The 17,596-nt window shown below is 40.9% G+C and overlaps 3 protein-coding genes across 3 annotated transcripts; 1 reads left to right on the top strand and 2 right to left on the bottom strand.

Annotated features, from left to right (window-relative positions):
* Positions 1-2,763: 2,763 nt before the first annotated feature.
* Positions 2,764-5,197, bottom strand: fzd2 (frizzled class receptor 2). Its single transcript, XM_053851529.1, has one exon. The coding sequence runs from the start codon at positions 5,051-5,053 to the stop codon at positions 3,428-3,430; it is 1,626 nt and encodes a 541-aa protein (XP_053707504.1). The 5' UTR covers positions 5,054-5,197; the 3' UTR covers positions 2,764-3,427.
* A 1,789-nt stretch (positions 5,198-6,986) lies between these two features.
* moto (minamoto) lies at positions 6,987-11,350 on the top strand. The gene is made up of 7 exons (XM_053852681.1): positions 6,987-7,113; positions 8,552-8,718; positions 8,983-9,087; positions 9,243-10,050; positions 10,196-10,327; positions 10,679-10,853; positions 10,919-11,350. Exons 2-7 carry the CDS (start codon positions 8,558-8,560, stop codon positions 11,098-11,100), a joined length of 1,563 nt encoding a protein of 520 aa, XP_053708656.1. The 5' UTR covers positions 6,987-7,113; positions 8,552-8,557; the 3' UTR covers positions 11,101-11,350.
* On the bottom strand, positions 10,994-13,661 carry ccdc43 (coiled-coil domain containing 43). The gene is made up of 5 exons (XM_053852682.1): positions 13,449-13,661; positions 12,761-12,854; positions 12,363-12,498; positions 12,203-12,258; positions 10,994-12,102 (listed from the first exon to the last, which is right to left on the bottom strand). The coding sequence occupies exons 1-5, from the start codon at positions 13,620-13,622 to the stop codon at positions 11,915-11,917; spliced, it is 648 nt and encodes a 215-aa protein (XP_053708657.1). The 5' UTR covers positions 13,623-13,661; the 3' UTR covers positions 10,994-11,914.
* Positions 13,662-17,596: the final 3,935 nt, after the last annotated feature.

Below are 17,596 nucleotides of genomic sequence, written 5' to 3'. Positions count from 1 at the left end.
ACAGCCGACATCTGCCACTGGAACAGGCGGACCTGAATTACGAGAGAAACAACTAAAGACGTTCACAGCAAAAGGTCATGCTAAAGTTTGGCAAACTCAATAACAAATGAAAAGAATATTTCAAACATTTAGTAGACATTATGGGGGACTTTAAGAACAGGAGATGGTGTTTCATTGTTGATGTTTTTTTGGATCATGAAGAGTGATGACACAACAAAATTTGTGCAGTATTGTCTACTTCAAGCAAAGGAAGAAATCTTGGTTCGACTTTATATTTGAAGGAACACATATTACTATAAAATAAACTGCTTAATATTATCACATTATCGGTCATAAATTACTAAACTGTTACTGAACGCCACCAAAATCTTTTCCATCAAGACAAGTGCCCAACAAACAAGGCCATGATCACCACCAAGGTCTGTGTAACAATGTGACAAGGGTGCAAAGTGCAGCTGCCTAGAACGATATGGCAGACTGATGTATATGCATTTTGTTTGCTGGCAACTTAGACTGGGTTTCAAATTTCGGCTTATCGAGTTTGACAGCCCCAAGTGACTGTGTGTTTGTTTCCATAAGGCGTATATGTATGAACAAAAGCTGCTCCCATCTTTAATTTCATTTGTTGACTTTTCATTTCACAGTAAAGTTTGACTTCCTGTGGCACAGACGTATCTGAAATGCTCGATGATAACTGTGTAGAACTGATTCATGAATTCGTAGATACTAGAAAATACTCCAAACGCTGACGTATGTGCAGTGGATTTACTGACAGTGCAGTGTTCACTACAATGGTTCTATCGCCGAAAGAGATGGTGAGATGGCCGACTGAAACACATACTGGTGACCAACTGCAGAGCATTTGCATACATACATACATTTACAGTGGTAGAAAATAGTATTCCTGCGGCAGGACGCCGAAATATTAATTTGTATTTGTTTGCATCTGTTAAATGGAGCCACACCTTTTGAAACACAAAAAAAGCGTTTTCTTTTCCAAGATTTTTCATGATAACATTTGAGATTGTGTCACATTTTAAAGGTGTTTTCCACCAGTGTAAATTAAAATTTAAATTACAATGCAGCTTCATAGGTTGATTTTAATTTATTGTTATTGCCTTATATCTTCCTGCTGTCTTGTTTCCGCAGAATATGTTTTAATCTTGTGACATCACTACAAACCCAACAACTCCTTCTCATATCATTCTTCATAAGTGGAATCTCTTGGCACTTTCATAACCTAGAAAAAAGCTTGTTTTGATGGCCGCATGTTGGTGAAGACCAGCTTGGAAACGCTCCTACTGGAAGCCAGCGGTGTGGGTTAGTGAGGGAAGCTGTGGAGTTCAACAAGCAGATCTGGGTTAGTGAGATGGGTCAACCACCTCTGTATAATTTCACCTCTCTTTTTATGTTCATTTATTGACGAAAACAGACACTTTCTCAAATAGCTTTTAAAACAAGTGTTAGATTTTAAACCGGGGTCCATCCTGGACGTGGAAAGACGGACCACCTACTCTGTAACTGTGATCTGGCATACGCAGAGTACAAAGCTGTGAGGTCCAACGTTTTTTGGAAAATAAATTTTCTTTCCCTTTCATTCCTTGTCAACTTTTCCTGGCCAAGGACAAAGGGAGTGAAATAATACAAGTTTTCCATGGTGTTATCCAAAACCCTCCTTCTGTCTTTAACCCCCAGAACTATCCTGCACCCCACCCACACGCCGCTCCTCTTCACTCTCTCGCTCGCTGCCCTGCTTCAGTGCAAAGCCAAACAAGCTAGCCATTAAGTTGAGTTAAGCGCAGGAAGTAGGCCTTCGGGCCAGGCGGCACTGTTTACAAGGAGCTAGTCAGGTTTCAGCAGCGCTTTGAAGTGAGCAGCAACACTGGAGACTGTCTGTCACTAGGCAAAGGCCCAGCGCCGCTTCACTGACTCACTCGCATTCCCTCCATTCATCTGAGCGGAGAGAGGGATGGAGGGCGGAGGAGTGGGGGGGGTGAAGGGTGGGAGAGAAAGAAGCTCAGGTTGATTTATGCTCAGTAAATCATCACCCTCCTCCCCTCCAAGTACCTCTTCCTACCTTTAATCAATTCTTCCTCTGTTATTTTAACCCTCATGCACTTCACTGACAAGGATGCAAGAGAGCTGCGGCAAAAGTTCTAAAATATATCAAAGAATGATGAGAAGAATCAGGTCGGTAATGAAAGCATATATGGTACTTCTATAAATCTCCGCAGTAAAATACATAACGTCGCCCCAAAACATTCCGTCTGGTTGCACAAAGCTCTGAGGCGAGAGGATCAGTTTTCTCCCAGCACACCCATCGACCTCATGACATCAGCGCAGAGAAGGTTCAGTTACAGCTGGATGGGGGATTTTTTAGCTCAGACAGCAGGGTCCCTCAAAAGTGTTTCACTTACAAGGCACCATTTTCACACCGAAATGGAAGAATAGATGAGTGCGGTTTTTCCTGACACAACACAGGAGCGTTTTCAGCTCATGACGGAAGTCTGCCATTTGGCAAGGCCCCGGTCACACACTCGCACCTCGCTCAGTCCCTCAGACAAAGCATGGAAGTGCCATTCGCACATATGCATGTGTCATCCGGGGGTTTAAGTGTTATGATTCAGGCCACCAAAAATAAATGCTGAAATTGTTTTGACTCTTTTTTTGGCCACATATTTATTTCAGTTTCAAGCCAAAGGTTGTCACACAAGGGGTTTATTTTCTCATTATTAACACGCTGTGAGCCTTAAATTCTGACTGAATTGAATTTTGAGCCACGTATTAAAAGCTCTTGAGCGCCACGTAACATGAAGTAGCTAGCCAAAATGGGCCCCCAGGCCTTGAGTTTGACACACACCTTAGCGTGCCCAGCTAGTGAAGTGACATCACCAACAGACAAAACCCAACAAGACCTTAAAGAAAATACCAGTATTTAATTGCTTAAAAACATTAGTGAAGAAGGCAGATGAAGTTGAATAAAGAGAAACATTAAAACATTCTCTGATTTTAAACAATAAAACATAAACTATTGGAGAGTCATATCTAGATCTTATTGTATGTGGCTTTTTTTTTTACAGTGCAACAATAAAGCAGATATAAAGGCAGATTCTTTAAATACAAATATATATTTTCCTGTTTTAAAAACGTTATGTACAGTTCAGTTTCATATACAGTGTTGGTATGTACAACAAAAAGACCTTTCTTGGTTTGCAGGGGAGAGCGCCGATTGTTTTGCTATGAGCCATGGAGGAGCATTTCGGCACAGGCCATTCAGAGTCATGCTTGTAATTCGTCCAGACAGTAGGGATCAGTCCTTGTTTATCCAGATTGACCTTTTGTCAGAGGCATCCGATGGTGTGAGTCTGAGTCAAAGGCTGGAAGCACAGCTCTGGATTATCACATGAAAAAAAAGGTGCGAACACGACTACACAGTGGTCTCTCCGTGTTTACCGTTAGTCAGCCTTGTGTAGAACTTGTGCCAGGAGTGTAAAGTCTTCCCAGACCAGATCCAGAATCCAGAAGTGATGCCCACGATGAGGGTCATCAGATACTTGATCATATAGACAGTGAAGTCTGGGGTCATGCGGGGCCCAGAGTGGCTAGGGCAGGGTATGGCGAGACTCTTGCAGTTTTGGCTGACCCAACTGCGCTCCCAGTGCGGCCGGAAAGCCTGCTCGTAGAAGAAGCAGGCGATGACGATGGTGGCAGGGACGGTGTAGAGCACGCTGAACACACCGATCCGCACCATCAGCCGCTCCAGCTTCTCTGTCTTGGTGCCGTCGTGCTTCATGATGGTGCGGATTCGAAACAGAGAAACAAACCCAGCCAGCAAGAATGAAGTACCGATGAAGAGGTAGATGAAGAGGGGTGCCAGAACGAAGCCCCGAAGAGGGTCCAAGTTGCTTGCTGTTACGAAACAGACCCCGCTTAGGACGTCACCCTCGATTTGCCCCATAGCCAGAATACTGATAGTCTTCACAGCAGGTACCGCCCACGCCGCCAGGTGGAAGTACTGAGAGTTAGCCTCGATAGCCTCATGGCCCCACTTCATACCTGCAGCCAAGAACCAAGTCAGTGACAGGATGACCCACCAGATGGAGCTGGCCATGCTGAAGAAGTATAGCATCATGAAGAGGATGGTGCAGCCTTCCTTTTTAGTGCCCTGGACGATGGTCTTGTAGGTGTCGTTTTGAAAGCTGTCGTTGCACACCACCTTGTCCCCCAAGAAGAAGCCTGAGATATAAGCAATGGAGACCATGGTGTAGCAGCCAGAGAGAAAGATGATGGGCCGCTCAGGGTACCTGAACCGCTGCATGTCAACTAAATAAGTGGTAACTGTGAATAAAGTCGAGGCACAGCAAAGTACAGACCAGATCAGAATCCATATTCGGGAAAAATAAATCTCCTTTTCGGTGAAAAACATGTGTCCTCCACTCCTGGTTGGCTCACACGGAGCAGCACAGTCAATCTGCTCCAAAAATCTGTAGTTCAAATACGGAGGGACTCGAAGAACAGATGGGCACCGAAATGGTTCATTCACGGACGGATCCTGGATTCCTGGAACAGGAATGATGGGAGGAACAGTGGCAGGCGATGATTCATTTTGTCCCACGCAGATCTGTCCATCTCCAAGTACGGGGAAATTCTCGCAGCGCAGTCGGTCGGGCCACTGAAAACCAAACTTGTTCATGAGGGCTTCACATCCCTGTTTAGCTCGCTCACAGATAGACCTGCAGGGAGGGATGGCCTTCTCCAGGACCGTGCACACTGGCGCATACATGGAGCACAGGAAGAACTTCAACTCTGAAGAACACTGCACTTTCACCAGTGGGTAGAACTGATGCACCTCAAGTCCGGCGTCCTCCTGGTTGTAGTGGCCCACCAAGTTTGGCATGATAGTTTGGTTGTAAGCAATGTCTGTGCACAGAGGAATAGAAATGGGTTGACAAAATCCATGTTCTGGAATCACTATTCCGCTGTCCCCTTGATACTGAGCCGATATCAAAATCGGCAGCAGGAGAATAAATGAGCAGCTCCTGGCAAAAAACATCTTTTGAGCTTCAAGGCAGCAGTATTTCCCTTCAAAAAATGTGTGTAGTCCTGTTTCTGTGGTCTCATCAAAATCTGCGGTCAAAAGAAAAGTAAAGATATTGAAGGTAAAGTGAGGAGCACCGTCTTCTTTGTGTTGGGTCTGCTTTTTGAAAGCAGCAAGCTGACTTTTCCAAAACTCCGATTACTTCACTCTGCTCAAGATAGAAAAGAAAACACATCACATCCGGCCGGGACTACCAAAATAAAACAAAAAAAATTACAATTAATGAATCCCAAAGTTAGATCAGATGACCATTAGTATAATGATATTGGATATTAAAAAACCCTAACCTCACGTAGATTCAATCGTGATATATACAATAACTCCCTGCAGATGTATCCGAACAAAGATAGCTGTGGTTTTATTTTGAAATCAAACTTTTAAAGCGGATGTTTCAAAACCACCAGCATGTCGCTTGACGCAACAGCTGTATATGACTGGGATTACGTGGTTCAACAAATGGATGGTTTCGGTCGTCCAAGACTGCGTGAAAACTATAGGTAGGCTTCTCCCTCTAGTGTCCAAACAAGGTCGTTGCTGTGATTAATTCGAATGAGTATTGTTCAATTTCCCCCCCCACTCCATTTATCCTGACTTTATGCAGGTATGTGGAGTGCAACAGCGCCCCCTACTGACCATCCGTCATGATCAGGTGTACCTTGTTACGGTACTTACAATGGAGTTGTCCAAATACTGTTTGGCTTGGGAAAGAGAAATCGAGTGAAAAATATAAATATAAATAAATAAATAAATAATAAATAATAAATAATAATAATAATAATTTGACAATATAATTTAAGATAATTTATTCCTCGAAAGGAAATTCCAGCTTTACAGCCGCAAAAAAGAACGCAACAGAAGATATGTAATACATATAAAAAGTTTGCAACAAGTTACTAATTATGCTGTTTGGTCGTCACAGAGTCATTTTTTTAATGAGACGAGATCATTTAATTATTTGATATTTACGATCAGTATGGATTCTTCATAATTCAAATAATAAAATTTTAAATTAACTTGAGGATTTTCACCCTTTCACCGAAATGGAACATTTTCATCATTCCTACACAGGCTCAGCAAAAATAAATAAATAAAAAGAAATAATAAATGTAATAAACGTAAAATTAGTATGACGTGTAACATCCAGGCATCCCATGAAAAAAGTCACATATTTCAGTTTCAATGTGATAAGTAATCACATTACGTCTTGATAATGCCAGGTTAAATAAAAACGTCAGAGTCATGTGTGATTGGATTTCTATCTCTGCATTATTTGGCCAAAAAAATACACTTTATTATTTTACCCTATATTTACCCTTCCTTCATTGTTATTCACAAAAATATGATCAAAATTTGCAGGAAAAAAAGGGTCTTGTTATAAAGACACGTTGTTTTGTGTCCGTGAAAGAGATCGACCACAAAAGAACTGAGCATAGAAATGAACCATAGCCCATTTATATATTATTTTTTTAATCTCGTGATTATTTGTATCCTAAAATCATTTTAATCTCAAGATACAATCGTAAATGTGAGCGCATGCGTAACTGCCAAGTCAGAATATGACAAAGTCAGTCAGCATCACAGTAGGGTTGCCTTCAAGACACCAGGCTCCGTTGTGAGAGTCATTGTGATGGCGGTAGTGGCATTATTACCAATGTAATTCACGCTTTTATTATGAGTTTTTTTTTTTTTTTTTAAACGGCGCTCCTCCAAGTCAGTTCTCCGGGATTATTTTATCTAGCGGAGGAAGTCCACTTTATTGCCAACCTAATCACATGCACCTGTTCCGAATCACTCCGCCGGAGTTGCGTTGTGCACGCGGGGAGGACACGCGCACAGACGTTGCCATGGCAGTGGAAGTTTCGTGGACGTTCATTGGTGGAAAAACAGGACTAATTAAGACGCGGACCAATGGCTTTCGTGGGAAAGTGAGCGATTGTCGGCTCGCGCTGTTCATAGGTGATCGGTCTGTGCGCGAAGAAATTCAACCAGAACTTCTGATTTGTTAAACTTCCAAGGTAAGAAATGTTGTGTATTGGAATTATGAGGTGCTTCTAACTAAGCAACTGTATGTCAATTATTACGTCACCTCTGACAAATGAATTCGATAAGCAGCATCATTATTTTTCTTTCCTTTTGAAACTGTTAGTGTTGCTAAAACGCGTTTAAAACGTTCAAAACATCGGTCATTCGCGATGTTTTGTTTTGTCCCGCCAGCTATTTAATGACGTAAAGTTAGAATAAGATGGACAAAATGGCATGTGATCGCAACCAGAGCGATAATTCACTCTTTTTCTCTTTGAAAAATCAGGTGAGCTAGGCGAAGGTAATCCTGCCAAAGCTAATTTTCATTTTACGCATGCGCGTCGCCAATAACGCCATAAGTGTAATTACTGTTTTCTGCTTTGCGATTTAACGATGAATTGGCCTTTAAGTGCCCAAACATCCCGTACTGCAATGCAGCACGCTTTCGAACGTATGGAAAACGCATGGAAAACGTGTTTATGCGAGTTTACAAGATTGATTGATTCGTATTCGTAGTTCTGATTCCATTTAATTTTTATTTAAATTTATGTGATACATTAATCTTCTCGACATAAATTATTTTCTACCAAAACCAGTACCTATTTTATCTACTTGTAAATGTTTTTGATGAATTTTGAAGAACTTCTTTGCAGTTTTTTTTTTACAAAATACTTTTGCAGTTTTTAGCAAGAGCCCAATATTCTGTTTAAGAAGAAAGTACGAAAGTTTGTGTGTATATTTATCATCGCTGAGTCAGACTTGACTGTAAACAATGAGTGCTAAAGTAAAGTACTTTTTTTTTAAACATTAAACAAAGAAGAAAGTATTTAGATTAATAGAATAAACTGAACTGAACTGTAAGACTGTATTAATGTACGGTCACCATGAAGACCAGTAAGTAAGAAAAAAACGTTGATGATGTGGTGAGCGTTTGTGTGTTTGTTATGTGATAATTTTAATGAAAGCTGGAAAACTTTATAAACTCCAACATTCAATCGAGCTGCTTAAATATATAAACAAACTCTCATGTGACTGTAGTGACAAAATATGTCACTATATATAATATTTTTAATGTTTTGTCGTTCATCCGTTGCTGATTTTCGTAACGCTACCACCTGATGTCCGACTGAGCTCATTGCACTCACACAAATTCTAAAGGTAAAATATGGGGTGTCAATGAAAATCACAGAGTGGGTGTAAATCTGAGGCTGGTTGGAGGTGGACAGGTCTCTGTGTATATTGATGATGTGAAATTTAGATATTTTCAGAATCTCATTCACGCGGACTGCATGCATCAGACATGTGCATGACTAAATACTTGCACACACATGGAATCTGTAAAGCATTCAACACTTAAACATTTATCCCCAATTGTTTTGAAGTCTGAGGCCCTAGTTTCTGATGATTGTCACTGTTTGGTATTTGTTTCAGAGTGATATGAACATTCACAGCAGAAACTTTGGAACTGTGGAGTTACCTTCAGTTCATGTGCCAAGTGTCTCAAGATGCGATCAAGAGGTGGAAAAAACCTACAAACTTTGGTCTGATACTCCTGGTGAACCTCAAGATTTTACAAAACATGTTCAAGAACTCCTCAGGTGACTGCACACTCTGCTTTATGGTATTTATTCTTGACAAAAAGCCACCAACAATATATCAGTGTTACGCTATAAGATCGGTCATGTCTGTGAAACTGTCCGCTGTGGAAAAATAGAAACAATTGTTTGACTAAAATAAGGTAAGGGAAATAAAACTCTTCAACACATGAACCAACTTTAGTATGAAGGCAACTTTTCTTAAGTTGTGAAATTTGTGTCACAGCATCTGTCGCAATTGTTCTTGCTTACTCTTTTTTTCCCCAGAAAAATACCTGGCAATCCAAATAGAGAAGGGCTTACTAACCAACAAAGTTCGGTGCCAAATAAATTGGAGGAAAAGGGGTTGTGGGACAGCCACCAAGAGAATTGGTAAGTTAAGACTATTTCAGTATCTCTACAATTGGAATATCGAAACTTTTATATTTCAGTTTTCACTTTGAAAGAAATTGTAATCAATGATTTTGTCCTGTTTTTTTTTCTTGTGTGGTTTGTGACTCATTGTCCATTTAACTGAAACTCCTCAGGGATACTCTTGCCTGGGGTCCTTCTCCAGAAATCCAGGCTGAGAAAATCCTGGAGGACTTGGAATCAAATGAAATTCAGAACAACTCAAGCAGTTTCCTAAACTGTGAAGAGTTTCCCAATGTGGCAGTGATGGAAAAAGATTTTGAAGATCAGTTTCCCCAGCAACTCTGCGGGCCGAATACCTGTCGACAGTGGCTCTGTGGTGACAATTTCAGTGAATATGTTTTGCAACCTAAATCAGCCAATGTTTCCCTGAGCAACCCAAGATCCCACACAGACAAAAACTCACACGCAGAGCTAAATGTGAGCGTGTGTCAGAATGGTTTAAGTCAAATGGAGAGATACATTTGCTCACAGATGCAGAAACAAAACATTGGCGTGGAGATGTCTACTTCCATCAGAGGATTGCCGCAGATGACTCCCCCAACTGTTAAGCAAATGGAAAAAGCAGAGAAACGACAATCTCCCCAGATCGACCATCATTCAGACCTGCTTTGGAGCAACCTGATGATGTCAGCGAATGCATATCACTACATGTCACATATGACATACGAGTCCTGGAGGTACCCCATGCTGCACACCCAGTCCAAAATCTCCAGCTCAAGCTACACACAGAATCACAGAAGCACTTGGCCACATTGCGTGCAAGTGGAGTTCACCAATGGCATTCTTCATAACTACCCGGGAGAAATCAGCAGCAGAGACGATCAATCTGAAGATGACCAGTGCACATATGCTGACCAACTTTCCCATTACCTGCACGAATGTGGAGTGCAGCGCAGGAGTTTGGAGGAGGAAAGACAGAAGGTATCGTATGTGGTCTTGATAATAAAATTACAGTAAACCTTTTATTGACATTTCATGATACAAATGTCTGGGTGGCAAGCATGCACATTTTATTTATTTATTTTTGCAGTATATTTGTGATTTTACTTTTATTTTTCTATGACAGGTCGAAGCCATCCTTGACAAAACATTTGGAAAGCCATTAAAAAGGGCGACGGATACTCAGTATCCTCCAAATCCTCTGAACGACTCAGAAATCGGTCAACTCATGGCCAGTCATCTGAGGGAACAAGCACAGGTAAGAACTTCTGATGTCTTGGTTGGTTTATAGATCTTGAGAATGCTAGGTAGCAAGGTGACCATGTTGTCAGCCTCTGTTTTTTTTTTATAATCAATATGCTTATGCTGACCCTGGATATTCACAGTGGTGAGACGTAGTGATGGGTTGATGAGGTTTCATGAAACAGTGTCCTCATTTTTTTAGCTCACTTGCTGGCAATGTTGGAGCAAAATGATATGAGGTTTCATTGACATAGTTGACCAAAGCAGAGTATTGTAAAGCAGACAGTGCCATCTAGTGGCCTTAGTGGTTTCATGAAGCCTTGTCTGAGCTTAGCCTGACAGAAGGTCCTTTACTGTTGTGTTGTAGGTGGCCGGACTAGTGGAGAGAATGCACTCCATGTGCAGTCATCCCCAGTACAGAAAGATCCACGCCACTCTGAACCATCACCAGACAACCATCTGTATCACACAGGCCAGAATCAGGGATGCTCTTGGAAACAAGCAAGCAAATCTGCACCAGGTCACCTATACAGATGACAAAGGTGAAACAGGAGACAAAAGTGCTGTCACATGCTCAATAAAGACGTCTAACCTGCTGCTGTTTTAGTCACCCTGTTGCTGATGATCTCCATGAAAGACCTTGAGCGCACAACCAGGAAGCTTCGCACCGCCTTGTGGTGCGCTCTACAAATGACCCTGGCAGAGCTCTCGGAAGTTTTGGATGATCATGATAGCAGGGAGAAGGCAGACACGGAGAGCATGTCTGAGGGGTACTTTTTCAATGTTTGACAATGGAGACACGCACGAGCCAATAAGTGTTTGGTGTGTCTCGATGGCCAAGAAGGAGATTTACTTGCATGTCTTATTTGAATTGAATTAGTGTTGGTTCTAAATGTTACCCCTTTCTGCCACATTTGAATTTTATGTCGCTATTTATGAAGAAGAATCCATCACATTCTTCTTTTACCTATTTATTGGAATGAGATATGAATCATTTAATCAATCACTGAACCCAAAAAATAATTTTAGGAAAAATTATTTCCAACATTGAAAGAACAAACTTTTCTGCAGATCACCACCTGAAGTACATACAAGTACAGTTTGTACTTAATAAACAAATATTTAAATTAAAAATTTATTTACATTTGTTCAATTTATTATAAATGAAAACGTTCAACCTGTTCCAGTTACTGTTTTACTTATGGTTCAAGCTTCAATCTTAATATGAATCATTTGAAATTTACAAAATCAATATGAAAAAAAAGGGAAAATATGAGTCACTCAATTAAAAGTGCCTGTCATTGGTGATTGTTGAAGTTACGTCCTGTAAACTGAAAAGTTGAAAATAAAGGCGTTTGAATTGCTGAAAATAGTTTATTCATTTAAAAACATGTCGAATCCCTTTATAAACATGCTGAGCACTTGAGGTATCTGCTCACGACCCCTATTCAGTATCAATAGTGGGCTGAAGGCAAGATAACAGCCATATTACCTTGGGATGTGATGTGAATTTTTCTCAACACACTTGTACGGAAGACTGAGCCAACATTCACAAATTCTTTTGTCATGTTATCTTTCATATTTAGAGTCCATTCACTTGCTTTTATCTTCGGCGCTCTCCTTTCTGTGTGCGCTTCTTTTCCTTCTCTTTTCGATCTTGTTTGGCAAGTTTGTCCTTTTCTCGCTGCATTTTGTCCATTTCTTTCTTTTTCTGAGAGTCTTCTCTCGCTTGCTCCCGCTTTTGTTTTTGGCGGTGCAAAACTTCTTCAACATTGGTGTTCTTGAAAAGCGCTGATTTTGCAGTTATGGATTTTTTTTTCATGTAAATCTGTGGTACACTAGCGAACAAAAGTGAGCCACTTGGGAATATATCTGACATCAGTAAGGATACATCTTTCAGGTCCAGGCATGTTATTCCCACTGGCTGCTTCATCTTCTTCTGCTTCAGTGCTTTTGTTAAGAAAGAGACACATATAACTACTTCATAGTTCATTATCATTTGTCCATTCTTAAATCGGGTCACTCTGTTCAAACACTTCAATAAAGGATATTCCTCTTCATCTGTGACATTGGCGTACTGAGCCAGCAGGGCCTCTTTCCTTTTCTTGGACTCCTCGGAAACTTCTTTCTGTTTCACCACGATTTGAGCCTGTTTTTCAATCATGCTGGCAATGGCCTGCACCTCCACTGGAAAGAACAAGTGAATTATCAATTATATAACTAGCTTTTTCCATTTATATTGTCCCAACTTGTTGCCACCTACATACATGCCAACTTTGAGACAAGACAACTGCAAAGTTAAAAGTTCTCTAGGTTTATTAAAATGGTCCATCAACTTAAAACTCATGTTTAGTATCAGTGTGTTATGTTTACGTGATGTTATGACCAAGACATTGTTCTGAGGTTAGGAAAAGGATTGTGTTGTTACATTAAAGTAGCAGGGCCATACCATCTTTGATGTCATTTTTAGCTGCTGAGCGACTGCACCACTCTGTCCACCGCTGGATGATCTGTGTGCAAACATCCTCTACTGTGTCTTCGTCCTAGACGGAGAAGTGGATATGTCAACAGGTATCGTGTGGAAGCATAACCTGAAGCTGAAATAGTCGGGGCACACAATTTCAATTTTCTTAGTCAGCCACATTGGAAATATTTAAAAACACAACTCAAACTGTATTAATATTGATGTTTTCTGTATTAACTTTTCAGCAGATGACACAACTGCAATAAATACTAAATGCCATCAATAAAACCAGGCACACGACGTCTTAGAAATTGACATCAGAAGGACAAAGGTCAATATGCCAAGTAATACGACATAAAGGAAAAAGCAACGAATCATCAACTCTTTAGCTGCAGAACTACGATTCTCTTTTTGAACATCTTAAAACATAATTTGCTATATATATTTTCTTCGGCATTTGAGTAATTTGCCGTTTATGTTAGGTACGTTATTCAATAAACATGGCTTCAAAGCAAAGAAAACTTACTCTGTCATAGTCGGTTGAGCTGACAGTTTTACTCGGTACGAGCCAACAGTAATATCGTCAGGTATAAATACACAGTCAGCTGTGCTGCTATTACCATCACTCAGTAACATGAACAGTCAGGTGCTTCACGCCGCTTCAAATATTTACCACAAACGCAGCCAGAATCCCCTGAAGCGCGTCCTTCTTCTCATCGTCGCTCTCTTCTTCCTGCAGCACTCCAAGAATATACGCTCCATACACCTCCCGGTCCACTTCTAGAGTGTCCAGTCGATTATTTAGCCAGCTTTCAAACTCCCCGGCGTCCGTAGCCGGCGCGGCCATGATGGCTCTTTGGGGTCTTTACATGGCGCTCAGCTGCCCGTGTCATTGCCTGTCAGAAAAACTTAGTTTACGTGGTTGAAACCATGTGTATGGTTTACACGACCTGACATCGCTCAGGTGCAGCATTCGGCTGTTCGTGTGAGTAAATAAATTATTATTCAGCTTTTGACACAAAATCATATTCTGTTATGTTCATCTAATTTTGCATTATTTTGTTCCGTTTATAAATGTACATAAAGTATAAATGGACAACAAGGTGGAAAGCGAATACAGTGGCGTTCTGTAGTTTTGGCACTACTGGTCGAAATAGTGGATTTTAAAATAGCGTCGTTTTGCAATGGCCATTGAGCTCATTGGAAATATTAGCACAAAGTTGCAGCAAGCAAGCTCCTTTTAATTTACAATTAAAAGTGAAATACCCCTTGTTATTAATAAAAAAAAAGGTAAGACAAAAGGGGAAACATGAAATATGTGTAAAGCATTTAGTCATAACTATTGGCAGGTTTTCTTTTTCTGTTGTAATAAATGTTTCGGCACAATATGCACATGAATTTCCCTTTTTAAACGCACTCAAAAACAAACAAACAAACAAAAAACAAAGACAACTGTCGTAAAGTATTTTTAAAAAATCACTTACAGTCAAAGTTAAAACAATATACGAGAAAGTGTCCTACTATCCTGCTCATGACAGGCAGATGGCAGCAGATGCCACTCAGCTCGTGAACTCCTTCTTCAGATGATTCAGAGGGTCTGTTTTGGTGCCCTTCTGATATTTAGTTACATGCCATGTGTTTGGCACTCATTTGTGAGTCATGGCAAATAGCTGCATGTTTGAGGATGGGGCTCAGTTTGTTAAAATATAGCTCAAAGCGAAAAAAAAAAAACCAAAACCCTGCCAGCTGTTTGTTCGTCCTTTTTCATTTGACACTGGGACAACAGACAACACCTCCCAGCTGTCTGAATATATTAAATAATGCTTCCAAGTGAATGGCTTGATACGGCTCGCAGAAAGCACTTCATGCAAGGAGGATGTTATTAGTTATAACCCAGACCACGCGCACACGTGCACAAGCTCCCATTCCCACTGCTTATAATGGCTTCACACGTCAGTAGTCTCGCGGTAATGAAGTGTGAAGCTTCTGTGAAGCCACCGGGAGGCTACCGTGTGACTCTGGTGCTGCACCACCACGTTTTTTTAAAATTATTATTTATACCATACTCATTGGTCTCCCCAAATATTTGGTTTACTTTGGTCTCTTAACCTGCAAATTCTCATGTGATGAAAGTTGATGAACACTTGTTGGCCAACTTTCCTATTCCTATTTCTTTCACTCATTAAAAACAGCTAGTGGGATGGATTTATATGCTAGAAATCTGTGGGGTATGATCTATGTGACAGCAAATAATGTTGCTCATAAGTGGACACCACGTGCATTAATACTGTCTTCATAGATAGGTAGAGAAAGGGGAAGAAACTTCATTTACAAAGGCTGAGATGTTTGAAGCGCGGGGATGGGAGGGGGGCTCAGGGTCGGTGCATAATGCCATCGCCATCTCTCAGTGCTGTAGCTTTAGGATGCCTGTCCTATTTATATTGAGGGGCTGTGGATTGATGCGAAATGACGAGGGCCGCGAGGCTGCTAAGTGGGTGAGCATCCACATGCTCCACTCCACAGGCGAGCCTCTCCTCCTCGACACGCAAACACACACTTGTCTTCATGTCCCCATGCCACCAGCCTTTGAAAAGCCCTACAGTGTCGATGTGCAATGTCCTCTCTCTGTCAACATATCCTCTATCCCAGTGCTAATGTGACAGAATAGAACCAGAGCCCAGAACAAGCAGCTAGAGAAAGTGGAGGCGTGTGTGGAGAGTTGTCTTTTCTTTTGTCATGCCTGCTTCTGCTGATGTATTCTGCCTATAAACATGTCGAATCATAGTCCACGTGTGAACACATGGTAAGCTATTATTTCTCTGTATGTCACGCTTTGTATTACCTTACTTGGCATTGTTTAAGCAGTTTTCATGATCTTGAAAACAATCCATGTTTCAATTTGAACTCGGATCTACTTTGTCTCAACAATGCTCAGGGCCAAGTGAATGACAGGACCCCGGGTTTCCTCACAAGATCGCTGTCTGTATCATCACACAGAGCTTTGACTTCCAGTTCATCGTCGTGTCATCTCTATCCCCCGGTAAGCAACACACATCAGCCGTCCGCATGATGTTAAATTTCAGTAATGAGTCTTGCTCATGGTCACTTTTTGTGGTTGTGCAGAGACGCTTTTGGCAATGGACAAGTGTTACCATGGAAACTCTGCCCTATAGTTCAAAGACAGATGTGATAACTGAGCAGTGGATGTGTAAATGTGTTTTTCAAATAGCTGTTTGATTATTCTTAAGAAATCTCACATTATCTGTCAAATCTTTTGAAAAAAACATGGACATCTTTGCTCAGAGATGCCAAGTCAATCCTCCCTCACCTAAAAACAACTCAAGAACATGCATTAACCAGTGATTTTACGTCATGTATGCATGCAGAGAATGGGTTCCACCATTGGCTGTGTGGGCATGATCCATATTTTCATGGGCCCCAGTCTTAAGAAGGACCCCTCTGTAACTGTCCTATACGATGGAAATTGAAGAGTATTTTTTGCATGCACTTGACCGTTTTAGTCTGCAGTGAAATTGCAACACTTGACATAAGGACAGATTTGCTATTTCTTAGTGAAATGCTGTTATAGTCTGAGGTTGTGGGTGCAAAATGACTAGCCCTGTATTTCCCTCTCTTCCACCCTGTGGGAACCCGACTGCGGTGGCCTCCACAACATGTTCAAGATCGGACCCCAGAGCTGGCTCCTCTTCATGTCTACTTGGAAGTAGGTATGTACAGGTAATTCTACATTGGTAGCTTTGTCTTTTGGCTCAGCTCTTGCTTCTGAGAAAATCTGCATTTCACTGTGTCAGACTTTGTTTAGGTACTAAAGTCAGAAAAATAATTTGAAACCTTTCTGTGCCTCATTTGCTACAGCTCCATAATCAAAGGGCATTTTCTTTGTCTTAAGAGTCATTCAACCTTTATACCAAAGTGATTTTGAGCTCAACTTGCAAGAGGCATTGTGAAGAAAATACCTGTGGTTGGTTAAAAAGAAGAAAAGCTCTAATTGTCATTCTGACTTTGGCCCAAAGTTTATTTATACCAGCGTCTTTCAACCGGGGTGCCGTGTGTCGTGAGAGAGTGTCGGGTGTGCCGTGGCAATATGATCCAAATTCACCTTATTTGTCTGGAGATAGAGGTGGGCCATATGGTGACATTAAATCACGACAATTACAACGTGTTGACAAGCAAATAACGTGAGGAGATCACATGGATTCACTGTCATTCTTTCTATACACTATGCTGTAGAGCTGCAGTATGTTGATGCACTGATTTGTTCGTCAGTCAAAGCAGCGCTGCTATTCCTCTTCCTACACGCTCACAGCAATGACGCCGGACAATTGCGCAATTTCCAGCTGCTTTTAAACCTGATGTGCCTCTAACTTGACCACACACTTTCACAACAGAACGATGGAGGGAGGGATCCTTGTCGGACCCACGACGCCAAAGACTGTCTAGAGCTAAAAGAGCAAACAGAGCAAAACTTTATTGATACTTATGGACTGTCAAAGTTTGCTTTGGTTTAAAAGTTGGCGAAAAACTAAATGCACAACAAAATACATGTGCTCCAAAATGTGACAAGAGAAAGAATAATTATTTTTATGAAGCAAGTTCAGGCAAAGAATGCTAAGGATTTGTCTGGAAACTGAAAACTACAATAGAATCAAACTGAAAACTACAATAGAGTCATGCAAAAGAGAAGTGATAAAATTGAAACAGTTATTTAAAGTATGTATATAAATAAACAAATCATGATATATTTTGCCCCTATCTGGACACATTCAAAATAAATACTTATTCTGCAATTTGGTTCTGCAA

This window comes from Synchiropus splendidus, chromosome 19, assembly GCF_027744825.2.
Source record: "Synchiropus splendidus isolate RoL2022-P1 chromosome 19, RoL_Sspl_1.0, whole genome shotgun sequence".
NCBI classification, from domain to species: domain Eukaryota; kingdom Metazoa; phylum Chordata; class Actinopteri; order Syngnathiformes; family Callionymidae; genus Synchiropus; species Synchiropus splendidus.
This window is presented reverse-complemented; position numbering and strand designations above follow the sequence as displayed.

Coding starts and splice junctions, on each gene's coding strand:
- fzd2 (XM_053851529.1), bottom strand. CDS start 5,053: ATGTTTTTTGCCAGGAGCTGCTCATTTATTCTCCTGCTGCCGATTTTG.
- moto (XM_053852681.1), top strand. CDS start 8,558: ATGAACATTCACAGCAGAAACTTTGGAACTGTGGAGTTACCTTCAGTT. Junction 10,328..10,678: donor ATCTGAGGGAACAAGCACAG/GTAAGAACTTCT, acceptor GTTGTGTTGTAG/GTGGCCGGACTAGTGGAGAG. Junction 10,854..10,918: donor CACCTATACAGATGACAAAG/GTGAAACAGGAG, acceptor CTGCTGTTTTAG/TCACCCTGTTGCTGATGATC.
- ccdc43 (XM_053852682.1), bottom strand. CDS start 13,622: ATGGCCGCGCCGGCTACGGACGCCGGGGAGTTTGAAAGCTGGCTAAAT. Junction 12,259..12,362: donor AATGTCACAGATGAAGAGGA/ATATCCTTTATT, acceptor TAACAAAAGCAC/TGAAGCAGAAGAAGATGAAG. Junction 12,103..12,202: donor CATGCCTGGACCTGAAAGAT/GTATCCTTACTG, acceptor CTGCAAAATCAG/CGCTTTTCAAGAACACCAAT.